The sequence below is a fragment of the Motacilla alba genome, chromosome Z (assembly GCF_015832195.1).
Source record: "Motacilla alba alba isolate MOTALB_02 chromosome Z, Motacilla_alba_V1.0_pri, whole genome shotgun sequence".
NCBI classification, from domain to species: domain Eukaryota; kingdom Metazoa; phylum Chordata; class Aves; order Passeriformes; family Motacillidae; genus Motacilla; species Motacilla alba.
Genome location: NC_052046.1, coordinates 36736092 through 36758010, shown reverse-complemented (window position 1 = coordinate 36758010; position 21919 = coordinate 36736092). Strand labels below are relative to the sequence as shown.

At 40.0% G+C, this 21919-nt stretch overlaps 1 protein-coding gene across 4 annotated transcripts in view; it reads left to right on the top strand.

Moving 5' to 3' along the window:
- The first annotated feature begins 1079 nt into the window (after positions 1-1079).
- The window catches only part of SVEP1 (sushi, von Willebrand factor type A, EGF and pentraxin domain containing 1), a 120268-nt gene continuing 99428 nt past the window's right edge, over positions 1080-21919 (top strand). For 3 of the 4 annotated variants that reach the window (XR_005255441.1, XM_038125173.1, XM_038125171.1), the window contains exons 1-3: positions 1080-2544; positions 15448-15703; positions 16847-17023. Coding sequence is in view for 3 of the 4 variants with exons in the window: in XM_038125173.1 (XP_037981101.1) it covers positions 2026-2544; positions 15448-15703; positions 16847-17023 (952 nt within the window). In the remaining variant the exon portion in view is untranslated. Of the gene's footprint in view, positions 2545-13838; positions 14191-15447; positions 15704-16846; positions 17024-21919 lie in introns of those variants that run through there. The other variant, XM_038125174.1, reaches the window with a different exon arrangement.

Below are 21919 nucleotides of genomic sequence, written 5' to 3'. Positions count from 1 at the left end.
CTGAAGTAATTTTTATGATTTGAAAACTCAGGGCTCATAGCAGAACATCGTAACAGCAAATGATCCTCTTCGGTTAGGAGAACCTTGAGAAATCAGACTCATCTAGGCTATACTTTTCCATTCTTTCATTCTGGTTTGTGCGAAGACCAACACAGCCTAGTGCAATGTAGATGAGAAGACTAGGTATAGTAGTGCTGTGGTGTGATCACAGTGGATGCAATTGGAGCATCATTTGTTTAATCTTCTAAAGACCAATTGAGCAAATCAACTTGCTGAGGACTTCTGTGATTGTAGCAATTTTCAGCTACCCTTTCAAGACAAAAAGGTCTCATAGCAGCCCAAGTATGATGTTGTCTCTTTCATTTCACTATAACATGAAAAGAAACTGATCAGTCTATCACATAGCACATCCTTCAGTACCAGAACTGTTTTTCACAAATGGTTCTGTGTCTGATTTCTATTTTATCTTCAAGCTCTGAGATGCAGAAGTATACCCAAGAAACAGATTTTTGTGAAGCACTTGGACTACTCCATAAATGTAAAACATGTAAAAACACGTTGGATGTGTATATCAGACACATCATTTCCCTAAGTAAATAATATTTTCTGTTACTTAGTCTCTTGTCATTTGCAGTGAAATTTGAGTATTGCTGGGAAGTCAAAACGGCAGTATCGGATCAATTTTCTATCAGCTAAAAGCCTCAATGTGCCAAGAACGTATAATTCAACCAAATGTAAATATAAATGTGGGGCTGAACTTGCAAATGCACCAACGTACCTGTGTATTCCTTCGCGCTTCATGATGTCAACAGAAGCAAACTCAAGAGGAGGAGTAGCAAATGTGCAAAAGAAGGAAAATACCAACACAAGGCCAAAAGTTGCAATCAACAGGTTTACATGGCTAATCGGTCCCAGGGGAATTTTTCTGAGACTAAGTTACTCCTGAAAATGCAGTTGATTGAGAAACAGTAGAAAACAGTTTCATTTTAAAACAATGGCTAAAATAAATCCAGGTTCTGAACTCATAATATTCTAGAGAATTAAATCTGTACTGAGATTGGTTGAAGGGTAGTGGGTTCTGAATTTGGCAGGAGGTCTCTGTGAGTGTATCTCTCTCCTAAAGTGATTCACAGACAGCAAGACAGCACAGGACCTCTTTGGAGAAATGGCTTGTAATGTCAGAGTTGGCAACCAGGAATTTTTCATAACACACACAGTTTATTGTCACTGTTGCTACATCAGTGTATATGTTTGCAAACACATGCTGATGTGCATATGCAAATACTGTCCCTGTCCTTTATGCACACACCCTTGAGGACGCTCACCCCATGTATCTGGACATCTCGCTGTCATTGCTGTGAGAGCTACATAAATAAAGTATTGCTACATCTTGAAAGTTGAAAAATCGAGTCCTCAGGCTGCTGAAGTGTGCCCTTGAACAAGAGAGGGAGACTGTGACAGAGCCAGGAGCGAGACCAGAGCATATGGACCCTTCAAACCTCCCAGCCGCAGGCGCATCCTCCCCGCAAAACAAAGGGCTAAATTAGCCACGATTAATTCAGCACGTGTAAGCCCCCACTCCGTCCCCGCGAGCAGCGTCTCCAACCCGCGCGGCGAGGGAGCGGAAAAGGCGCTCCTCACTTTTCGGGGGGTCCTGCCTTTCCGCCCCGCTTCGCTTCTGCTCGGCGCGTTTCCAGTGACCGCCACCCGCCCCCCTGCCGGGCTGGCCCTCGCCAGCCGTGCGGGACCCATCGGGGCGGGACGGGGTGGCGGGAGGCGGGGAGGGACGGGGGGACGCTACCGAAAGGCGAGGAGGGGAAAACGGAGAGAGGGGCGTGCGAGGGGCAGCGCCTTCAGCCGCGGGGGATTAAAGGGCGCGGATACCTGCGGGGCCGGCGGAGAGGCCAGTAGGGAGACAGAGAGGCAGGCCGGACGCCTCTCCGAGTAGAGAAGAGGTGGGGTGTCAGAGGGTGACCAGCAGCTCTTCTCCCGCGGGTGCCGGCGTCTCCCCGCGCCCGCCAAGCCATGTGGCCCCTGCTGGCTCTCTGCTGCTGGGGGGGACTGTCGCTGTCCCTGTCGCCGTCGGCGCCGCAGGGCCGGCCGGGCGGCCAGCCGGGCGCCCTCCTCCGCGCCCCAACTTTCGCGTCGCCTTCCCTGGAGGCGCCGCCGCTGCCCGACACGACGGAGAGCAAAGTGGAGAAGCTGGGGCGCGCCTTCAAGCGCCAGGTGCGGCGTCTGCGGGCGCGCAGCGGACGGCTGGAGCTGGTGTTCCTGGTGGACGAGTCGTCGAGCGTGGGTCCGGCCAACTTCCTCAGCGAGCTGCGCTTCGTCAAGAAGCTGCTCTCCGACTTCCCCGTGGTGCCCGCGGCCACGCGCGTCGCCATCGTCACCTTCTCCTCGCGCAGCAACGTGGTGCCACGCGTGGACTACATCTCGCGGCGGCGGCCGCAGCAGCACAAGTGCGCCCTGCTGGGACGCGAGATCCCCGCCATCGCCTACCGCGGCGGCGGCACCTACACCAAGGGCGCCTTCCAGCAGGCGGCGGTGAGACGGGGCGGCGGGCGGGGGCTGCGCGGGGTGCGGCTCCGCGGTGCGGTGAGAGGAGCGAGCGCTGGTGCCGTGAGCGATGGCGCGGCACCGGTGCGGTGTGGGGTGCGCTGTGGCAAGGCGAGGTGTCGGCATCGAGGGAAGGCACGGCGATGCGAGTCGCGGTAGTGCGTGGGTTGTACGGTGTGCTGTGCTGCGCGGTGTGTGGTGTGGGAATGTGGTTCTCTGCGTTGTTCGAGGGTGTTCCGCGACAAGGGGTGCAGGGTTGTATGATGGGGTGTGGAATGGTGTGGTGTGGGATGCAGAGTAGTCTGGTCAGAGCATTTAGGCACTGCCTTCCCGTGATATCTGCACCTGCATCTCCCATGTTTTCTGCTGCCTTTGCAAACAAACGTGTGAAATTCGTTCTTTGAAGGGACATGGAGCCCGTGTCTTAATTTCAGAAGTGATACATATGAGTCAAGTCTGGCATCTGAAATGCCTGCCTGGTCTCATGGCAGCGGGACTTGAGTGCCCGCTAGCTGTCAGACCTACCTACCAGGTGTCTGTTTTAATTGTTGGTGACTTACAAAGGTCCTCTTAAGATGCATGCAGTATGCCAAGTAAGTAGGGGCATGTCCCTACGAATGTTTCCAGACACCATAACACAATCACTTTTCATGCCGTCTCACAGACCCGTAGCAGAAATTTGGTCTAGGTAGCCCCTGGATATGTGCTGGCACTTGGTCATACTGGGGAGACTTCTCAGTTGATGGTCAAGGCACAGCCAGTCTACCCAGGAAGCTTTTTTTGCAAGGCTAAGCCTGTCCCTTCCTTGTCATTTGTCCTCTGTGTTCAGAAACAACCAGTAAACCAAGTCTCATTTGCGATTTTTTTTTTTTTAATCTAATTTCTGGTAGTGTCCTGTAGCTGAGCATTGGGTACACTTCTCTTGAAACATTTACGCATTCTGATTTGGAACTGAGGAGCGAGAATGTTAGAGGTGCATCACTGCTGGGCATATGAAATTGGCAGAGATTATTCTCATCTTCACTTTTGGCAGGAGAAAGCAAGTTCACTTAAAATGTGCTCAGAGCTGCACATGCCAAACCTGCTTTAGGAAAACACATCCCTGTATTAGATCTTCCACTGTGAAGCCATGTTTCAATATATATCCCTCCCAGGGGTGTTGTGTGAAAAAGTTAATGATACAAGTTAAAAATAACCGTTAAAAACAAAATATAAGCTTGAGAAATACCATCTGTCGTCTTGATACGAAATCTTGACTAAGGATATCTTTAAAGTAGAATAAACAAAAATTCCCTTCAGAAACCTACAATTTAGTTTCTTGAGCCCAGCTAAACTTTGTGGCTGCAACAGCATGACTGTCATTTTACACTGTGTTCTTATAAGAATGTGGGAAGAAAAATATTCACATGGTGACAGGGAAAATTAAGATGGAATGACAAGGTTAAATTCCGGTCTGTTTACTAGCTCTTGTTAAAGATACTGTACTGTGGTTTTCTTCACTATGATTTCTTCATGTTAGTCAAATTAATGTCTTCAGAGAATACTGTCCTTTCTAGACACTCTTCTTTCTAGAAAATGACTGTTCTAAGTTTAAAATACTACTGTTGGAATAAATCTAGGAAGTTTTTACAGTATAATAAAACTGCTATTCCCTCTGGACTCTTAGACCTCTGCCTTATGTTTTTAAGTGTCCTTTGGTACAACCATAATTATTTCTTCTTTCACTTTTCTAAAATGTCTCTTTTTTTGAATTGTTCTTTTTCTCTTACACTTTAACTTGGCATTCCTTATGCTTCTGACCAGAATTCTCTGCTACTTTTCCAAACTCAAAAGTATCTGCAAAGCATTACAAAGTCTCTGGGATTGTATCACTTATGTGTTGTAGTAATAGAAAATGAAGGAAAGTGCATTGTTAGAATAAACCCAGCACTTAAATCATCATGCAGCACTCTTCTTTGGTAGGTCTCAAAGTCATTAATTCACATCTGTGACAGTTCCACTGAAACCACAGAGGCAGAGAGATAAGTGCAAGGTCATCAGGCCGGTTAGTGTCTGACCTGGGAACATGAGTGAACGGGTGCAAGATTTACATAGCAGTAGCTGTCTCAGAACCTGTGGCAGCCAAACATCATCCTAAAAGCAGACCTGTTTGGTTTGACAAGCTGTTGCACAACCACACAACGTCCATCTTCTTTGAAAACACAAGAGAGTTCTCCTTGACACTGCAGCTTTGCATCCTCTCCGAAGGTACTTTGCGGACGAGTTTATTGCAGAGTTTCTGTGTTTTGTCAAAGCTGTCCTTACTAACTTTTGCCATGTAGACCACACTTTGGCTTTCCTACCCCGCCTATTAAGATGAATTCTATGTGATTCACAGAAATATGCCAAATATACCACAAAAGACAGTGACAAGAGACAGAATCCTGATGAGAATGGCTGAACTCCTCTTGATGTTTGGGGTTGTCACCCTGTTTGTGATTTCATGCCATGCTTGAGCTAGCAAGTGCTCATTTTCAGAGTCTTTCTTTTAAGGCACATGCAAACAGTCTTAGAAAGGGGAAGAAACTGAGCTCATTAATTCAAAACTCTTTGGCTTCAGTTTTTCACAGCATAAGTTGGTGGGACAGCACAAACTACATGCAGCTTATGTTAAGCAGATTGCTTATTGCATTATGGAAAGCTACAGGGCTGTTGTGACAGCAAGAAAGAACCAAAGCAGGATTGAAAATACAAACAGGTTAAAGCAAGTGTTGCTCCTGATGCTTAAGGAATGCAACTAAAGCCAAAATACCTCAGGGGTGAAAAGTGTTGAGAGACCTGTAGGCTACTCTATTGGAGTTTCTGATCCTGAGAGATAAGCACTGCTAACAGCACCCATTATGTTTTGTGGGAAGGATGTGCATTTGTTACCAGATGGGCTTCAAAACAGAACTGAGGGGGTCATCATGCAATTATGGAAGTTTAATGGGTTCTTGTTTTAGCAGCTGAGAGTCACAGTTACATATATGCCAGCATTGATCTTCTGTCTTTATTGATGGACAGTTTAAACATCCTGAAGCTGCATTGGTTTTGGTGGTCCAAAAAAAGACAAAAATAAAAATTATTTAAATTACACCACGTGGCAATGTGTTGATTAAATTGTATCTTCTAATAAGAAGATAGTCTTATTTCTGTCTTTCAGTGGAAGTAAAATGGGAACAATTTCTCTTCGTAATTGAAATGGAAGTTGTAGGTGTGAAATACTATTGAGCAGAAGTCAGAGACCATACTTGGACAGGCTCAGACAAGTCAATTGTAAAAAGTCTACCAAAGCGGTAGCTGAGGGAGCCTTTGGAAGTTCTATGTTACAAAAATAATTGTTGCATTAAAAAGGTTTTTTTTTTTGGTTTTGTAATTCGTCTTCACTCCATTGAAGTCGGTATAGGTATATGCAAGTGGAAGGTTTGTCACCTACAGAGTAAGGTTACACATTTTCTGAAAATCTGGTCTTTAAAATCTGGTGTTTGTATCTAATGTGATTTTGGGGGAGCATGATGAATGTCCAACCAGCACGTCAAATCCCATGCTCTGTGTTATAGTTAATAAATATTTTTAAAAATGTCCCCCAAAAGAATGTAAGCACATATCAGTTTAGGATAACAATTCTAAAGCTTATTTAATGCTTGTTTAAATAAGTAACAGTGGCTTTGTTTCTTCTGTCTGACAAAAGCACAAAAGTACAAGATGCAGCATTATTACCCACTAGGAAAATTAGCTTTTATTTTCAATGCATTTTCAGATTCAGAATCTCATTTTCAAATGAAAATGAAAATTTTATTGGAGCTAAAGAACTGAAAATCTTTTCTTACCATGTACTTGGTTAAGTTGGGGTTTTTTAATTTGAAAAAAGTAATGCCCTCTCACTGACAAGATGAACATTCAGAATCATGTATATTGTCTGGTTATCAAACATGTGTTTGTGGATTTCCATTCTTATGTTCTCTTCAAAATCTGCAGCTAATAATGAGAGAGTAGCAGACTCTGGGTTATCTTTGGCATCGTGCTCTAAATATCTGATGATGGCTTAGGTCGACTAGAGCTAACTGACTGGTTGACAGTGTTTTTGACATGACTTTGGATATCTGTGTTAAAGATAAGTTAGTAAAAAAAATCAAAAAGTCAACTTGGTTTACCTCTGTGGCCACCTTTGCAATTGTAGAGCTGGTAGTTAGGGATTACCAAATTGCAAGTAGTGTTCCTGTCAGCCATCACTGGTGTCAGCTCTAAGTCTCCAGTTTTAATCAGTGTGGAGTTGTGAAGAGTACTGGTCCTGCATACTCCAACCTTGCATGGGGTTTGTTCACAGGATTAATAAGGCAGAGTCAGAGGCAAGATACAGATCTGCACATTGATCACTGCCCTTAGACCAAGCCTGAAATACACCTACCTTTAGAAGTTTTTAAGTAGTTAATTTTTCTCTGACCTTTTGGCCGGGACAGGCAAAAAGTGCTCTGTTTAGCATAATATCTGTGGCTGCCTAATCAGGATTAATACTTTCTTCAGTTGAAAACCTGTTCTTTAGAATTCTTCTGCTTGTGCTTAATAAATTGTGCCTTGCCTTTTGGTCTAATCAGAAGCATGTAATTTGGAAGCCTGGTGTAGATATTGCTGCACAAAATAAAATGAATCTTGTGGATGTAATATCTGAACCAACAATACAATGAATGAAACATTTCACCACTATGGTATCTGGATGATATCATCCTAAATGTTTCAGGAATAGAGATTCCTTTTCATGAGAAAACCATTTCTTGTTGTCCTCTCAGAGTTTTTTTTGGAAGGGTCTGACAATAAGCCCCTTCTGATCCCCAGTCCTTAAAAGTTATGACCCTCACAGAGAAATCAGTCTTATCACGTACTTTACTTCAGAGAAACAAAGACAAACCAGAAAAGCTGCTGAGTGATTTGTTCTGAGAGAAGGAATAAATTCACAGCATTAAAATTTTGAAGAAGTCAGGGCAAAATAAGTAGGTTCATTTTTAATTCATTTCCTGAACTTATGAGAGGCCTTTACAGCAAAATGCATCATATTTAGCAGTAGCTCCTGACATAAGCCTCAGTGTTAAACTTCTGAATGTTTATTTGGCATGTTCTGCAATACATGTTTTACCCTTTGTCCCCCAATTCCATGTGCTATTGGAATCTGTGAGTCAGATTTACAGGTGGGGCCCCATGTTTGTGATGCTAGGAATTTTCTGACTTTTCCAGGTGCAGAAATTAAAAGCACTAATGCTTTTAGCAACAGGTTCTTTGTAGGACCAGCAACCTGCTTAAATTTTGGAACTGCTTACTTCTCTATGACGTTTACACAATCCAAAACAACAGCTCTTGTTAAAATTATAATACTCCCTCTGGTTCAGGGTCTCACTGGCAACCTCAACCAGGAAGATGAAGAACCTCCTTGAATGTAAAGAGCAGTCTGTTAAGAGCTTTGACGTTCAGAGTCGTAGTGCTCTGCTAAGCATGGGCAGTATGAACAGTTAAGCAGCGACGGGTTTCTCTCCCAAACACTCCCCCACATCCAGCTGGTCTGGGACATCTCTTATCAGTGATAACTTTGTGTTAGTGTTGCTCAATTCTAGCAGTCCTGGAGGAAAAAAAAAAAAAGTATTCAGATGATAATTGAGCAGTGACAGCTGGCAGTAGATGGGCTAGGTCCTGAATTGTGTTTGTCCTTTTGGAACTAATTATCCAGTTCAGCTTCTCTTCTTTCCCCCTGCTTATTTAAAGTAATAAATGTTTAAAGCAAACACAAAAAAAACAAATATTTGGCAGATGTACTAGTCAATAGTGATGTGACTGCTTGGTCTGAAAACACATGAAAATCAGTTATGTATTTAATAAAATATTTTTGAGTCCCTATTTTTATTATTAGCGGAAGACCAGAGCAGTACTAAAGAAATCAAATAACATATTTGTTATTTTGGTATAATGATGGAAACTGCACACAGACAAGAAAACTATGATTTTTCATTTTTTAAATCAAACTGAGATCTACTAGCAAGTGATATGTTGAGTATAGCATACAACAAGGCAGCATATAAAGGCCTCCAGCAGCTTTACAAAGTCTTGATAAAGTTATTAGAAGTTATATAGCACAAGAGCTCGGAAAATGTCTATGCAAATAACGTTGCCTGGTTTTTAATGTCCTGTTTAGAAGACCTCAGAATGATAGAAGATAAAGATATGCATGTTAGTTGCTTCCTGGAAACTGGGTGCATTCTGCTCTCTCTATTTCAGGGCTCAAAACTGCAAGCCACACAATTTCAAATCACCAGATCCAACAGTCCTAACACAACTGTGTGAGTCAAAATTGTGTGTAGTAGCTTCTGTCATTGCAGAGCCAGTGATGGTTTTGGGTTGTTTAGGCTTTTGTTCTGGTTGCTCAGGACTGTGTCTAAGTTGGTGCTTAAATATAGCCAGGGATTCAGAACTCACAAACTTTCTGGGAAACCTGTTTCAATGGTTGATTACTCTTGCAGCAGAAATGTTGCTTCCTCTCTTTAAGTGGAATGTTGGTATTTAAATATGTGCTTCTTGCCTCTTGGCTACCAATTAGAAGATTCTGTATACATCTTTTTACTCCCCCCATCATTAAGTATTTATATATTTGCAAGGATAAGAGGACCATAAACCTTCTTTTCCCCATCTGAACATTACTAGATCTGTCAGTTTTTGCTCAGATGTCATGTCAGTACATTTCCTGGCCATGAACTTGCCTGGCTTTTTCACCTGCATGCTTTTATCCATATAGTGGAGTTGTCTGACATAGTTGTGAGATTTACTCAGATCATGCCTTCCAGTTACTGAAAGAACTATTTAAATATTTTGAATATCCAGATTATTTCTATAGATACGTCTTTTCTCTGAATCAAGATTGCATTTCTTGCTAGGGAAATATCCAAGGGAAGCTTTAATATTAGTTGATTTCTTCTAGGTAGGTAACAGCTTGTTCTCTAGAGCCTGTGCAGCAGTGCAGAGTGGGACACGTTAGAAGCCAAAACCTCTAACTGTGGAAAAACTTTTAGTTCAATCTGTGAAACCTAAAGAGGGGATAAGATTCATCCAATTTGAGCAGTAAAAAGAGCAATGTATAGTGACCAAAATAAAATATGGTGAAATCACCATATTTGCTATTTTAGAAAGGGAGCTCAGGATGTGTAGCCAGGTCTTTTATGCACCCAAAATCAATAAAATGAAACTCCTTAGCACCAATGTAGCGCTAAGAAGTGGGCATTCTTAATTCGGTTGGATGCATGAGGGGTATCTCCTCTGAAATATCTCACTTGCTGAGTGCAGAAAAAGCTCCTGTTTATATACTACATTTTACATGCATATTCATAGATTCTCCCAGGAAAAAACTGTACATATGATAATAATTTTCCAAAAGTCATTACCTTACATTTCCTTCCCTCTGTGCATGCTTTCTGTCCTGGGAGACTGGTGATCCCTGGTGGTGAGCAACCCCAGAGTCGTACCTGACTGCCTGGTGAACTCATAAAAGCTTGCAAAATTGGGCTGGGTTGCTTTCCAGATCTTCTTCCTACAGAATCAGCATTGTGTGGTTCCGTAGGCCAGTGGTTTTTGAATAAGCACCTACCAGGTGCAAACAATTCTTCACATGGCAACAGTTTGCTGATGAAGGGGAACTGTATTTGTCCCACTCTAACTTTGCATTACGGCTGGGAGGTGACCAGATTCCTCAGGAGTGCTTTGGATTAAGTGATAAGATGTTTCAGCTTCACCAAAAGCTGTGCTTGATCACAGTACTGTTTTGGGTTTTTTTTCTTTATTGAATATTTACTTATGTAAATTCTCCTGTCAGATTTGGACAATTTTACCTGTGGGGACAGGTGAAAGCAAAGAAAGCTTGGATCAGAAGTTGATAAATAACATCTTGGCAAAGATATTTAGCATTGCCATTTCCTTTTGTGAATGAAATACTGATCTGCTTCTGAAACCCCATATGATAAATTAGGATGTACTGTTTTAATATTGTTATGAATATATGGACCAAATCTATGCAGTGGGTTTTTTTTGTAATAAATTAACATTTGTTCATTTTAATATAGACTTAATAACAAATATGTTACACTATGGATAGTTAAAATAATTCTATAATATTATAAAATGGAAATTATTTGTTTTATATTGTATAAGTGACTGCATAGGAAAAAGTATAATTTCATTCTATTCAGAGCTCACCCCCTGGTGTGTATGTTTTACACACAAATTTCTAAAGTGAAAGGAAATCCAGTGGAAGTGGTCTTCTGGGGTAGCACAGCTGAATGGCTTTCTAGTGGAAAGCTTTGTGGTTTGCTTCTGAGATGCAGTGGTGGTTCTTCCTGATCTATAAGAAATAATATTTGCTTTGCAGTGTTTTTCCTGCAAAGTGAATGTTGGATAACATTATTTTGAGGGTTAGGCTCCAATTTAAGCATTTTAAGGCAAGCTTCTCCTGGGGCTGTATGATGTTACAACCTGGCTTGGTCTGTAAAGTGAGAGAGGGTAGCCCATTTCAACTTGTTTCCTTCTAGATAGATATATTAGTATTCAATTCTGTATTATCAGAATCTCCCTTAAAATCAAAAGAGAGAGTAAGGACAGGAATCAGGCCCAAGATCATATGTTTATGGATTACATGTAGAAGATGTGGTTGAGACAGTAACAGAGAACCTTTGACAACATCTCTGCTGTGGCTGTCAAGTGACTGAAGAAGTCTTTGCCCTTCTATACTGCTCATCACTTAATTTTGTGTTACAAACTCCATGTTAATGTTAAAAATGCTGCAGTTAGAATTTAGCTGGTTTTGTGACTGTACCGGTAGGATTTAGTTTTCCATTACAGTAGTGAATTTCTAGAGGAGGATTTTGTATGATAACTCTTTTGTTGCACAAGACTTCATATTTTAATTCTAAGGACTTTTATTGGCACAAAAAATTGGTTAGACTGCCAGATATTTGTACACACCAAACAGTCACTGAACACAATACAGATGGTAACAACTTTTTGCTAATGTGAAAAGAATGTTTTATTTAAAATCTGGAAGAATTACTGAAACTGACTGATCTACTGCTCCTCTGAAGGAAGTGTAGACAAGAAACTAGTTACTAAAATGGTAAAAGATTAGGTATTTTTAGTGGCCCTGTGAATTTCTATTCAATCATCAATAGCACTAGTTGTTTTGTTTTGTTTGTACTTATCCCCTGTTAATTTATAGTATTGACCAAATGGGCTAAATTCTCAATTTAACAGGCCATTCAGGCCTGTAATTTGAGTTTCGGCTGGTGCTCAGTTTCTTGATAGTAAAATCAGAAGCAGATGTGGATATTCATGTCAAAGAAACAGGTTCTCAGGATCCTTTAAACTTAATAGTACCATTTAGAGGGCTTTTAAACTGTATTTATTGAAGAATCTGACAATTTATGAAGGGACTGCAAAGCCTTGTCATGAAAAAAAAGTCATCTTTATGTAGATACAGTCCATTAACAATCTCTGCATGTACTTAAAAGTTTAGGGGTAAAACAAGTTTAGGGGTTGAACAAACATTTGAAAATATATGAACTTTCTTTTTGAGGAAAAACAGCTTCAAAACAGCTTTCTGGAGAGGGGAGGAGAGAGAGGTTACTCAGAATAGAGGGATGTAAGTCAGGGTTAGAGAAAACAAAAATTATGTGAAATGCTGCACAAATATTGCAGAGAAGAGGAATAGAGACTGATACTTGGATTGTCGGCAGCACTGACCTGCTGGTGGCCTGTTCTCTTGCTCTCACAAAAGAAACAAAACACTAAGTGGACCAATGGACATATACAAATTATTTTAGAATAGACTTTTGTCTTCTTTCCCACCTCTTCCTTGCCCCCCTTCATGTTGAATGTTTCTTTCCCTCCGTTGTTGTTTTCCTCTGTTTTTATGCAGCAGGGATTCTGTGTCTAGAGTTACAGCTGCAAGACGTGAGGGCCAAGCTGGTCAGTTGCTTTGTTTTGTTTTGATTTCTAGGGGCAATATGTAGCAATCTTTTCTGTTTGTCTGTCTGTTTCTCTACTCAGATTCCCTGGTGCCTGAATATTCAAGTCTTCCTGGTAGCAGGGAGACATCTTTGTGCTCTCTTACCTGTTGGTTTAATTCGTGTCTGTGTGACAGAAGTGCTGTCTTGAAGAGGTGGTTGCCCTTTGAGATGCAGAGGACAGAAAAGATGTTGGCTCTTGCCTTATCTGTGGGTCATGCAGCCAAGGCACGTTTTCCTCTCAAAAATAGTCCTTTGCTCCTCAAAGATGGTATTTCACTGATGCTTTCCACTTATTCAAATCCTTGTGTTTTAAAAGGTCTTGCTAATTAATTTTTCATGGGACCAGGCACTTTCTTGATTACATGGAAATTCATGGAGGGTTCGTGTTTCAGGAGTTTCAGAGGGCACTTGTAACAGTCTAATTTCATAAAATAAAAATCCCTGCTTATTTGCTAGTCAGAATTAAATAGTCCTGAGATATCTGTAGTCCTCTCTAGACTACTGGGGCTCAAGCTCATTTGTTCACTGGCCGTGCAGACAGACATGTCTCTGTGTTCAGGGAAAATGTGGAAGTTTGATTGCTGATGATTATGAGCATTAACTGCTGAAGAACCAGGGCGATGTGGAATGCTGTCCACTGCCTTCATCTGCAAAGTGCATGGAGCATTCTGTTACGCACTGAGGGAAACAGTGCTGAAGGATAGTACAGAAATTGCCACCATTCCAAAATTAGGTTTCATTCCCCCTTCTGTACATGTTATGGCACAATCACAAGTTGAAATAATAATCTTCTAGAGCAATCTGCCTGTAGGTGGGATCTTCAGAGAATTGTACTGGCAATCTCCATAATATCTCTTAACCCTGTGTAAGTTGCGGTTTCTTCCTCAATTACACACAATCCACAACTTGCATGTATTTGGGGCATATTTTTCCACCTTTATTACATAATTTGCAAATTGAATGTTCTTTTTTCAAAGCTCAGAGATGCTACAGTTGACAAAACCAAGTGAGTATGAATGGAACATATGTTTTCCTTGCCTTGTTTTTCAAAAAAAGGGCATTTTTACTGAAATAGCTTTAGACAAACATATTGAGTGGAGAATATCAGCCTGAATATTTAAGAAGTTGGATAGAAGTTTAAGTCTGTTTTAAAATAGCACAGTTAGTGGTAAATATGTTAATTATACATGTTAATTATAAATAACTATAAATTAAAATTATAAATAATTATAAATAGCCTCTGCCTGCAGTCACTTATATTAGAGCATCAGTTTCAAAATGCATTTTGAAATTAGGCATTTGTACATTTTTCTAACTGTTTGTCTTCATGTTGCCCTTTGTCTTGTCTTTTTCTTCCTGATTCTTTTCATGCTAGTTTCCCACTTCATTCTGTTTTCCTACTTCATTCTGGTTTTCCACTTATAACTTAAGCAATATGAAGAACAATAAGCTTGATTTGTGAAGGATATTTTTGACTGCAAGAGAATCTGGTTTCACTCCCTTTGGGTTTTGCAAACAAGTAGTAATAAAATCAAGCCCAACAGCAAAATATTGCTTGGCAGTCTCTCAGACCACAGTGCCAATGGTATGTGCTTTGATTTATGGTGTGTGTGCTTATTTTTGCATAATATCTACTTGAAATCAGAGAACTGACAAATCAAAATCCAATTGTCCTAAAACATGGCCTGGTTTACTGAGAAGGGGTATAAAAACTCTGCAGGTATTTAGGCTGGCCTAGCTAGTAACCTTTTGGATGAGCTGAAAGCCAGATGATTTTACTTCATTAGACTTACATAAAGATTTTGTAATAAAACAGCTGAGCTAGTTTGATGTCTGGTTTTGGAATTTGTGCTTCTTAAGAGTGTCCTAATCACATTTACCTCCTTGTCGTACAATGACATGTCTTTTGGAGTATCATTCAAAGGTCTATTAAATGTGGTCTTTTGCATTAATTGCAGCATGGCACAATCTGTTATTGAAATAAAGGTGGGCATAATATGCCTGCTACCAAATTTTTTTTTCTTCGTAAGTTCCCAGAGGATGGAGAAAATGTATCTTCACAATCCCCTGCTTTAGGGTTATGGACAGGACCTGGCCATGATTAGGAAGACTAGTGCATAGTCAGACTGGAAGACTGAAATGGGCAGGAATATGTGGGGCATGTTCTCACTCAGGCAGTTGTGGGCAGTATCACACATGCTTTGTGTGAAGTATTAGGAAGAGCAAACAGCAGACTAGAAGGAGCTACAGGCATTTTTGAGGCCATGATGGACAATCTAAAGTGATCTTGGCAAACTGTTTTATGGGAGCAAAGCATCATTCAACAGGGACAAATGGGTAATTTTATGCTGAATTTAAAATAACCAGCAGTCCAAATACTTGTTAGGAGAAGCAGTAGGGTTTATAGTTTAGTGGATCAAAACATAATATTGCATTAAAATATGTTAGATTGTATTTTGGGTCTTGAACTAGATTTTCAATATTTCTAATACCTATTTAAACTTCCGTCTGAACAAAGTCATTTAAACTCTCCTCAGAATCATTATGAATCTGATACATGGGTGACTTAATCAATCAGCATGAAAAGTGTCTTATTTCTTATGGTGTCATGATTTCTGTGGTTGTGTAAACTGTGACTACCTAAAGCATGACTTGGTGATTGGCCTTGGTCAACCACAGGCTCTACATGCTGATGTTTGACCTTTGTTATAGTGGGTGATCTTGCAAGGGCCTTTTTAGCTGCATAATTCAAATAAAAGGAGTCATATCAAGGAGGAATTTGTGTACCAATCAACCACTGTCAACCTTTTGCTGAGGTGTGCAATTTCATTTTCTCTTCCAGCAAATATTACGGCATGCCCGTGGAAACGCTACAAAAGTGATATTTCTCATTACTGATGGCTATTCCAATGGAGGAGACCCGAGACCCATTGCAGCATCCTTGCGTGAACTTGGAGTGGAGATCTTCACCTTTGGGATATGGCAGGGGAATATCCGAGAACTGAATGATATGGCATCCCACCCAAAAGAAGATCACTGTTATCTTCTTCACAGTTTTGCTGAGTTTGAAGCTCTGGCACGCAGAGCTCTTCATGAAGGTATTAATGTCCTAACCTCAGAAATCTACAGGGAGCAGAGAACTCTGAATAGAAAGCCCTCTAGTACTGTCCTGCATTTACACTTCATGTAGTGTTGATTCTCTTTTTATTTTTCTCCTACGTTCTAGCAGAGGTGTTTGTCCCTCAGTTAAAAGGATAAACTTTATTTGGCTTAGTTCATCGCCAACAGGATGTGAGAAAAATTGTCCTTACTGATGTGTATACATACATACATACATTCAGCTCTTCATTTTATCTATGAACAACAGACAGTGCTCTTGGCCCAATGTATCTTGTGCTTGAACAGGTGAACCTTGTAGTCAGGTACAAGAGGTACCAAGTGTACACTTTAGAACTAGACTTAGTACCTTTAAGGTGTCTCACACAGCAACAACAGCCTGTTCAGAACCAATCTAGATCCCTCTGTGTAAGTGTCAATACAATTTGTGTTTATGACCTTATACACACAGTAAAACTGGAAAGAGGAAGAGGTGGAAAGAGAGTTTGGACTGTGATTCTTCTTTTAATCTACTATATCCTCAAATAAAAGTTATTTCTGAAATATAGGGTAGGTTTAGACAAGCAAGTGAGAACACATGATTAAACATTTGTTTGACAATGCTGCTTTATTGAGGCTTAGAACATTCATCAGACTAGCCATTTGAATTTATTTGCTATAATTTTTAAATACATACTACTTTAAAATAACAGTGTAAAATAAGGTTTTCTGGTGCTTTGTTGCCAGCCTATTTGTTCCAGATAAGGTTGGATTGTGAATGTTGGATTGTGTGAATGTGCTGAAGTTTTTTAGCTTATAATATGACCAAATGGTTTTACATGCCGTGTCCAAATGTTGTTCTGATACCAAATACGGCATCCACCAAAGCTGAGAAAAGCTGTCCTGACAGCTTCTGTTGGGAGTGAGACTGCATTCTGGCAGTGTTAGACTCAAACGAGGAGAAAACCTGAGTGCACCAGGGATTTCAGTGGGCCCTTTCCTGAACCAGTCTGCTGCATATTGCCATCTCTCCTACTTAGAGCTGGAGCCTAGGGCTTTTAACAAATGTTTCACTAATGGTATAATGTGAGACTTTGGTATTACTCTTGTTTGAATTCTTTGTTAATAAATTGATATTATTTCAGACCTGCCCTCTGGCAGCTATATCCAAGAAGATATATCTCATTGTTCATATCTCTGCGAGGCGAACGAAAACTGCTGTGACATTATGGCGAGCTGTAAGTGTGGCACTCACACTGGCCAGTTCGAGTGTATCTGTGAAAAAGGATACTACGGGAAAGGACTACAGCATGAGTGTACAGGTGAGTCTCATGTCTCAGTATTCGGGTTTCTCTGCATGCTCTGAATGCACCTATCTGAGAGCTAAAAGATCTGTTTAGCATTATGGCTGTGAACCTGGATAAGAATGCATCCAAGGCTGCTGGAAGACTCTCTGGCTGAAGACATAGAATTGCTCTAGCAGTAAAATTCACCTCATACCTTGTGTTCAGCAATAGCTCAAAGAGATGCACAGGAAAGAGGTAAGAATAGGGCAAATGTTCTGACAGAGTAAAACTTTCCTAAAACACAGCATACTGGAAATGTGTGACGATGTGTTTACCAAGTTTGAGGTAATACCTTTTACTCTCAAGTGCTCATAGTACATTCTTCCCTCATGAATTTGCTGATCACTTTTTGAACTTCCATAAAGTCTCCTGTTTGGAGAGGGGCTATATATGTAGATCCTTGCAGGATAAATTCTGGGTGAAACTTACAATCATGGAAATGTGTTTTAATTCTCTCATGATGACTTGCAATTACCATAGAGGAAGAAAACATTTGAGTCACTAAACAGAGACTTGTCATTGTGACATTTTGCTAATACTGGTTTTGTTACTACTTTTTTGGACAAGCCCTTTTACTTGTATGCATTTGAAGTATGGTTAAAATAACAGTTTAGACTTCTTTACAGAAGTTGATCTGTAAAGTTGTATTACACTCCCTGCCAATTATCACATTGTAATTCTCCTTGTGCCTCTGGAACACCTTTCCTTTTTTCAGTATGTAAGCAGGAATTCATTGAGTTTTAAAAGCAACATGAGTACAGGAATGCAATTAGGAATCTATATCAGCACTGGCACAATGGATCAGAATTGTAGTTTATGTGCAGCTCCCTTTTGTGCTCGATTAACTCTAAACAGATATGCTATTCTATTTTGCTTATTTTCAATTCTAGTACTAATTTATTTAGGACAAAACCACATTTTCATCATATTTTTCATTTTGTCATAAAGTAGTTTTCCTTCACTTTGGGTGGCATAGTAAGATATTGAACAAAATACATACAGCATTTCTGCCTTTATCAGTAGTTTGTGTCATTAAATATTGTTTTGAGCTATTCCTAAAGAGAGCAGAACTATCATTTTAGAGTTGCCCTTTCTTCATGAAAGGGTCTTTTGACAGGGTAAGCATATCTTCCAAGTGCCACCAAAAAAATGGTAAAAGTCAGATTTCTTAAAATGGGCACTTTGCAGCTGCAGACAAAAGTTTCATTTTTGCTTTCTTGGTAGGTGCTTCTGAAATAAATTTGTAGAAGGGTCTGGTATTAGATACACTGCAAGTAAGCTGATAATTGCAGCCATCTGCTGTATATGTGATGGTAGTTGAAGTTGCATACATGTATTTTAGGGAGAATTTGACCTAAGTAACTCAAACCTTTTCTTTTGAATACTCTATTCAACTCTTGTATTTTTCAAGACAGACAGAAAAATAAAAGACAATATGTGTTCTTTAAAGGAAAAAGAGCCTATTTTGAAATCTTTTATTCTGAAAAGGATTCCAGCCTTTTTTTAACATTTCACATCCAAGCATAGCTGTGGATTTGTAAAGCATAAGGAATCTTAAGAATGCATCTTAACTTTTCCTCACTCTATAATGTGCAGGAGGATTTCTGGCAAGTTTACCGTGACAGGACTTCGATTGTAATTGGACTATTTTTAGGGTTTTTTTGGCAAAACTTGAAGATACTCCACTAGCCTGTGTTTCCCTAAAACAGTAAGACTTTTTTAAAAGAATTTGAATTAAGAGGAAAATTGCTTTTCTGTGTAGTGTCTCTTAGTTTTGCTATTGTGTTTATTTTCTGTGATTATTTTCTATATTCTCTGCTTTTCATAAACAACCTTACTGTTGTTTATGGCTTTAAATGTGAGGCATCAGAGTAACACATAAAAATACTTACAGTTGTTTACTTTCATAATTACCAGAAAACACCCTAGAAATCTTCTGTAAAATAAAATAGAAGCCACGTGCTTTGTGCTGAAAAGCAGAAATTCAGTGTCCCGCTCCCGCTCTTTGTAGTATTGTTGATGGTGGAAAGGAAGATGACTAAAGGAAGAACAGACTAACTGTTCTCCACTTTAAAAAGCAAACCAAACAAAACTTCTTGGCCCACAATGGGAATTTCATGTGGCCAGAGATATCTGTGGTAACTGTGGCAAAGGAAGGGAGTGAGAGGAAAAACGGAGGCCGGATTGTAACCAGTACCCGAGAATTGCCGAGTACATGAGCACCTCCTCTTTAGCAACTCTTCACTTTTTCTTCTCCTTCTTTTCCTTGGTTACAAATGTTGAGGCTCAAACTAGAGACAACCAAAGAAACATCCAGAAGACAGCAAAAATAAATCTTGTGATTTTTCATTAGGACTCTTTCTTCCATTTCATCAATAAGAGATGAGTTGTTTAAATTAATTACAACTTTCATAGGAGAGTAAAAAAAACATTCAGATCTCCATTGGTATCTTCTTCTCTCTCCTACAGTATTAGAATATTTGTCTTTGGCATGCCGTTTTCACAATTTTTTTGAGTAAGACTCTCCTTGGAAAGTTGCTTTAGTGGTCTCTTGGGTTGGATGACCTACGGTCAAGATGATGCAACTGAAGATAGTACCCATCGTGTTCACCTCATCAGTTACTCCTAAGCACAGCCACTGTTATTGGAGAGGTTAGCAAACTGTTGTCTTGAAACCACTAGTTTCTTTTGTCTAACATGTAGACCCCATTTTTTGCAGAAAAAGGTATCCATAAAAATGATGTTCAGCTCACAGGGCAGAACAAATAACTTAATTCATTGTTCTCTAGGCTGGTTACTCATTCTTTTGTTTATATTTAGCTCACTGCTTGGATATAATTATTGAATTCCACCATCCGCATGAATATTTAATAGCTTGCCTCGGCTTTTATTTAGGAATATGCAGCATATCAGTAATCGTGTGCACAGCTACTAGGGCAACAGTCTTGGCTTCAAAACACCACATGGATTAGATTTCTAAAGAGCCTTTCCAATGAAACATGAAAATATGTGAAACCTTTTTTTTTTTTTTTTTTGACAGATATTAATTCAGAACACGTTACTGAAAAGACTTTAAACTGAAGCTATATAGGTCCAGCAAGGGAGGGAGGATTTGCATTTTGTGGTTTCTTGGATTGTGGACCTAATTTTCATCTGAGCATTTTTTCCATGAGATTTTCTGGATTGTTCCTGTTGAGAACACAAAACCAATCCTGATGTTCATAAACTGGGTATCTCTCTAGTTAGCAAAAAGCTTTTGAGTTTAATACACTACTAGCAGTTCTTTCCTTTGTCACACCGGGAGAACATTAATTCCAATGGTGGGTCCAATGGTGGGTCCAATCATCTAGTCAAAGGAAAGTAAATATTTCTCCTGCCATGCTGTCTCCTTCCTCCCTTCCTTTGGATAGGAGCTTCCACTCCCTGGAAGCTGAATCACCCTTTTTCAGTATTTCTCTATGGGAGGTATTTCTTTAGGTGCCCTGGAGGAGTTGCTGACTAAATGAAGCTTTGCCAACCACCTTGAAACTTGGGAGGTGGTACTTGGAAATTTTCACTAAATTTTCAAGATTCCTCCAAGTCCCAAGGCTTCCAGAGTTAACAACACATACAACATATGCTGTACTCTGCAGCGGGTGCCTACCATGGATCTGGAGAACCACCACTCTGAGATTCTGACAGACAGGAAGGGAAAAGAAAGCAAGGAAGGGAGGGTGGAAAAGAGTGTAGAAAGTGTCTTCAAGCATAGTAAGATCTCAGGCTGAATTTGCCTGTTGAATCTGAAGGTTTGAATTAGTTCATAGAACTGCAGATTTTCAAGCCCTTAGAACTTATTTTCTTACTGTCTCACAAAGCAGTACTATTTTATGCTTTCATTCATTGATTCCACATCTTAAAACTGGGTGGGAGTTTGTTTTGATTTCTCTCTCCTCCTTTGCTTTTAATTTCTAAATCAGAAAAATATTCTTGTTTTCTAACTCAGCTGTCACAAAAAGAGGGCTCCTTGTAAGACCTGCAGCCATTGAAAACTAACAAATTGAAGAAGAGACCTTTCTTTGAAGAAAGTGTCAAATGTCTGCTAGTGTGGTATTTTGTGTCACATAACCCTGCAGATCTTGATATACCAAAACAAGAAAGCAAATAAAAATTTTACACCAGATGACTTCAAATAACTTGGATTACAGCTGTGCAAGGAAGTTGGAGTGTATGTACTTAATGAAGCAACAATGAAATGCTTTCAAAACCTGAACAGTTTGGAAAGACTTAGGAGTTAGACTCACCTGCTGTAGAGACAGAAAAGCCTTACTGGAGAGACCTTTCTCTGTGTACATCTGTCAACCTGTGATTCACCCCTTTTACTGAACAGCTCTTTAATCATGATCCCATTTCTGTAGCCCTGTGGGGGAATGAGATGTATTTGTACACTTCATTATTTGTAATTTAGTCTTCTTTTGTTACACTGTGACTTTCAATCTGTGATAATACACAGAGGTTCTATTGTAAATATGCTGTGTCATAATGCCTGGCTGTCATGAAGAGGGAGCTAAACCAAGAGGAAGGATGCAAAATGCCTGTAACTAAGTAATGCTGAATTGATGCCTAATTAATAACGGCAAAAATATTCCTTGCTGCCATTCTGTGTCTTTTTTTCTGTTTCTTATAAATCTTGTGACTCTTTATGGTAAGACTTTCAGGAAACATCGTGATGGTTAAATACAAAAGAAATGTAAATGTGTTTTTCTAGTGAGGGTAGCACAACATCATGATGGAGGAGAACAGGAGAAACGTAAATCAGTTTTCAAGTGACTTGAAAACTGGAAGAAAACTGGATGAGAAAGGTGGATATAAAAAACAAATGCTGTAGACGTGGCT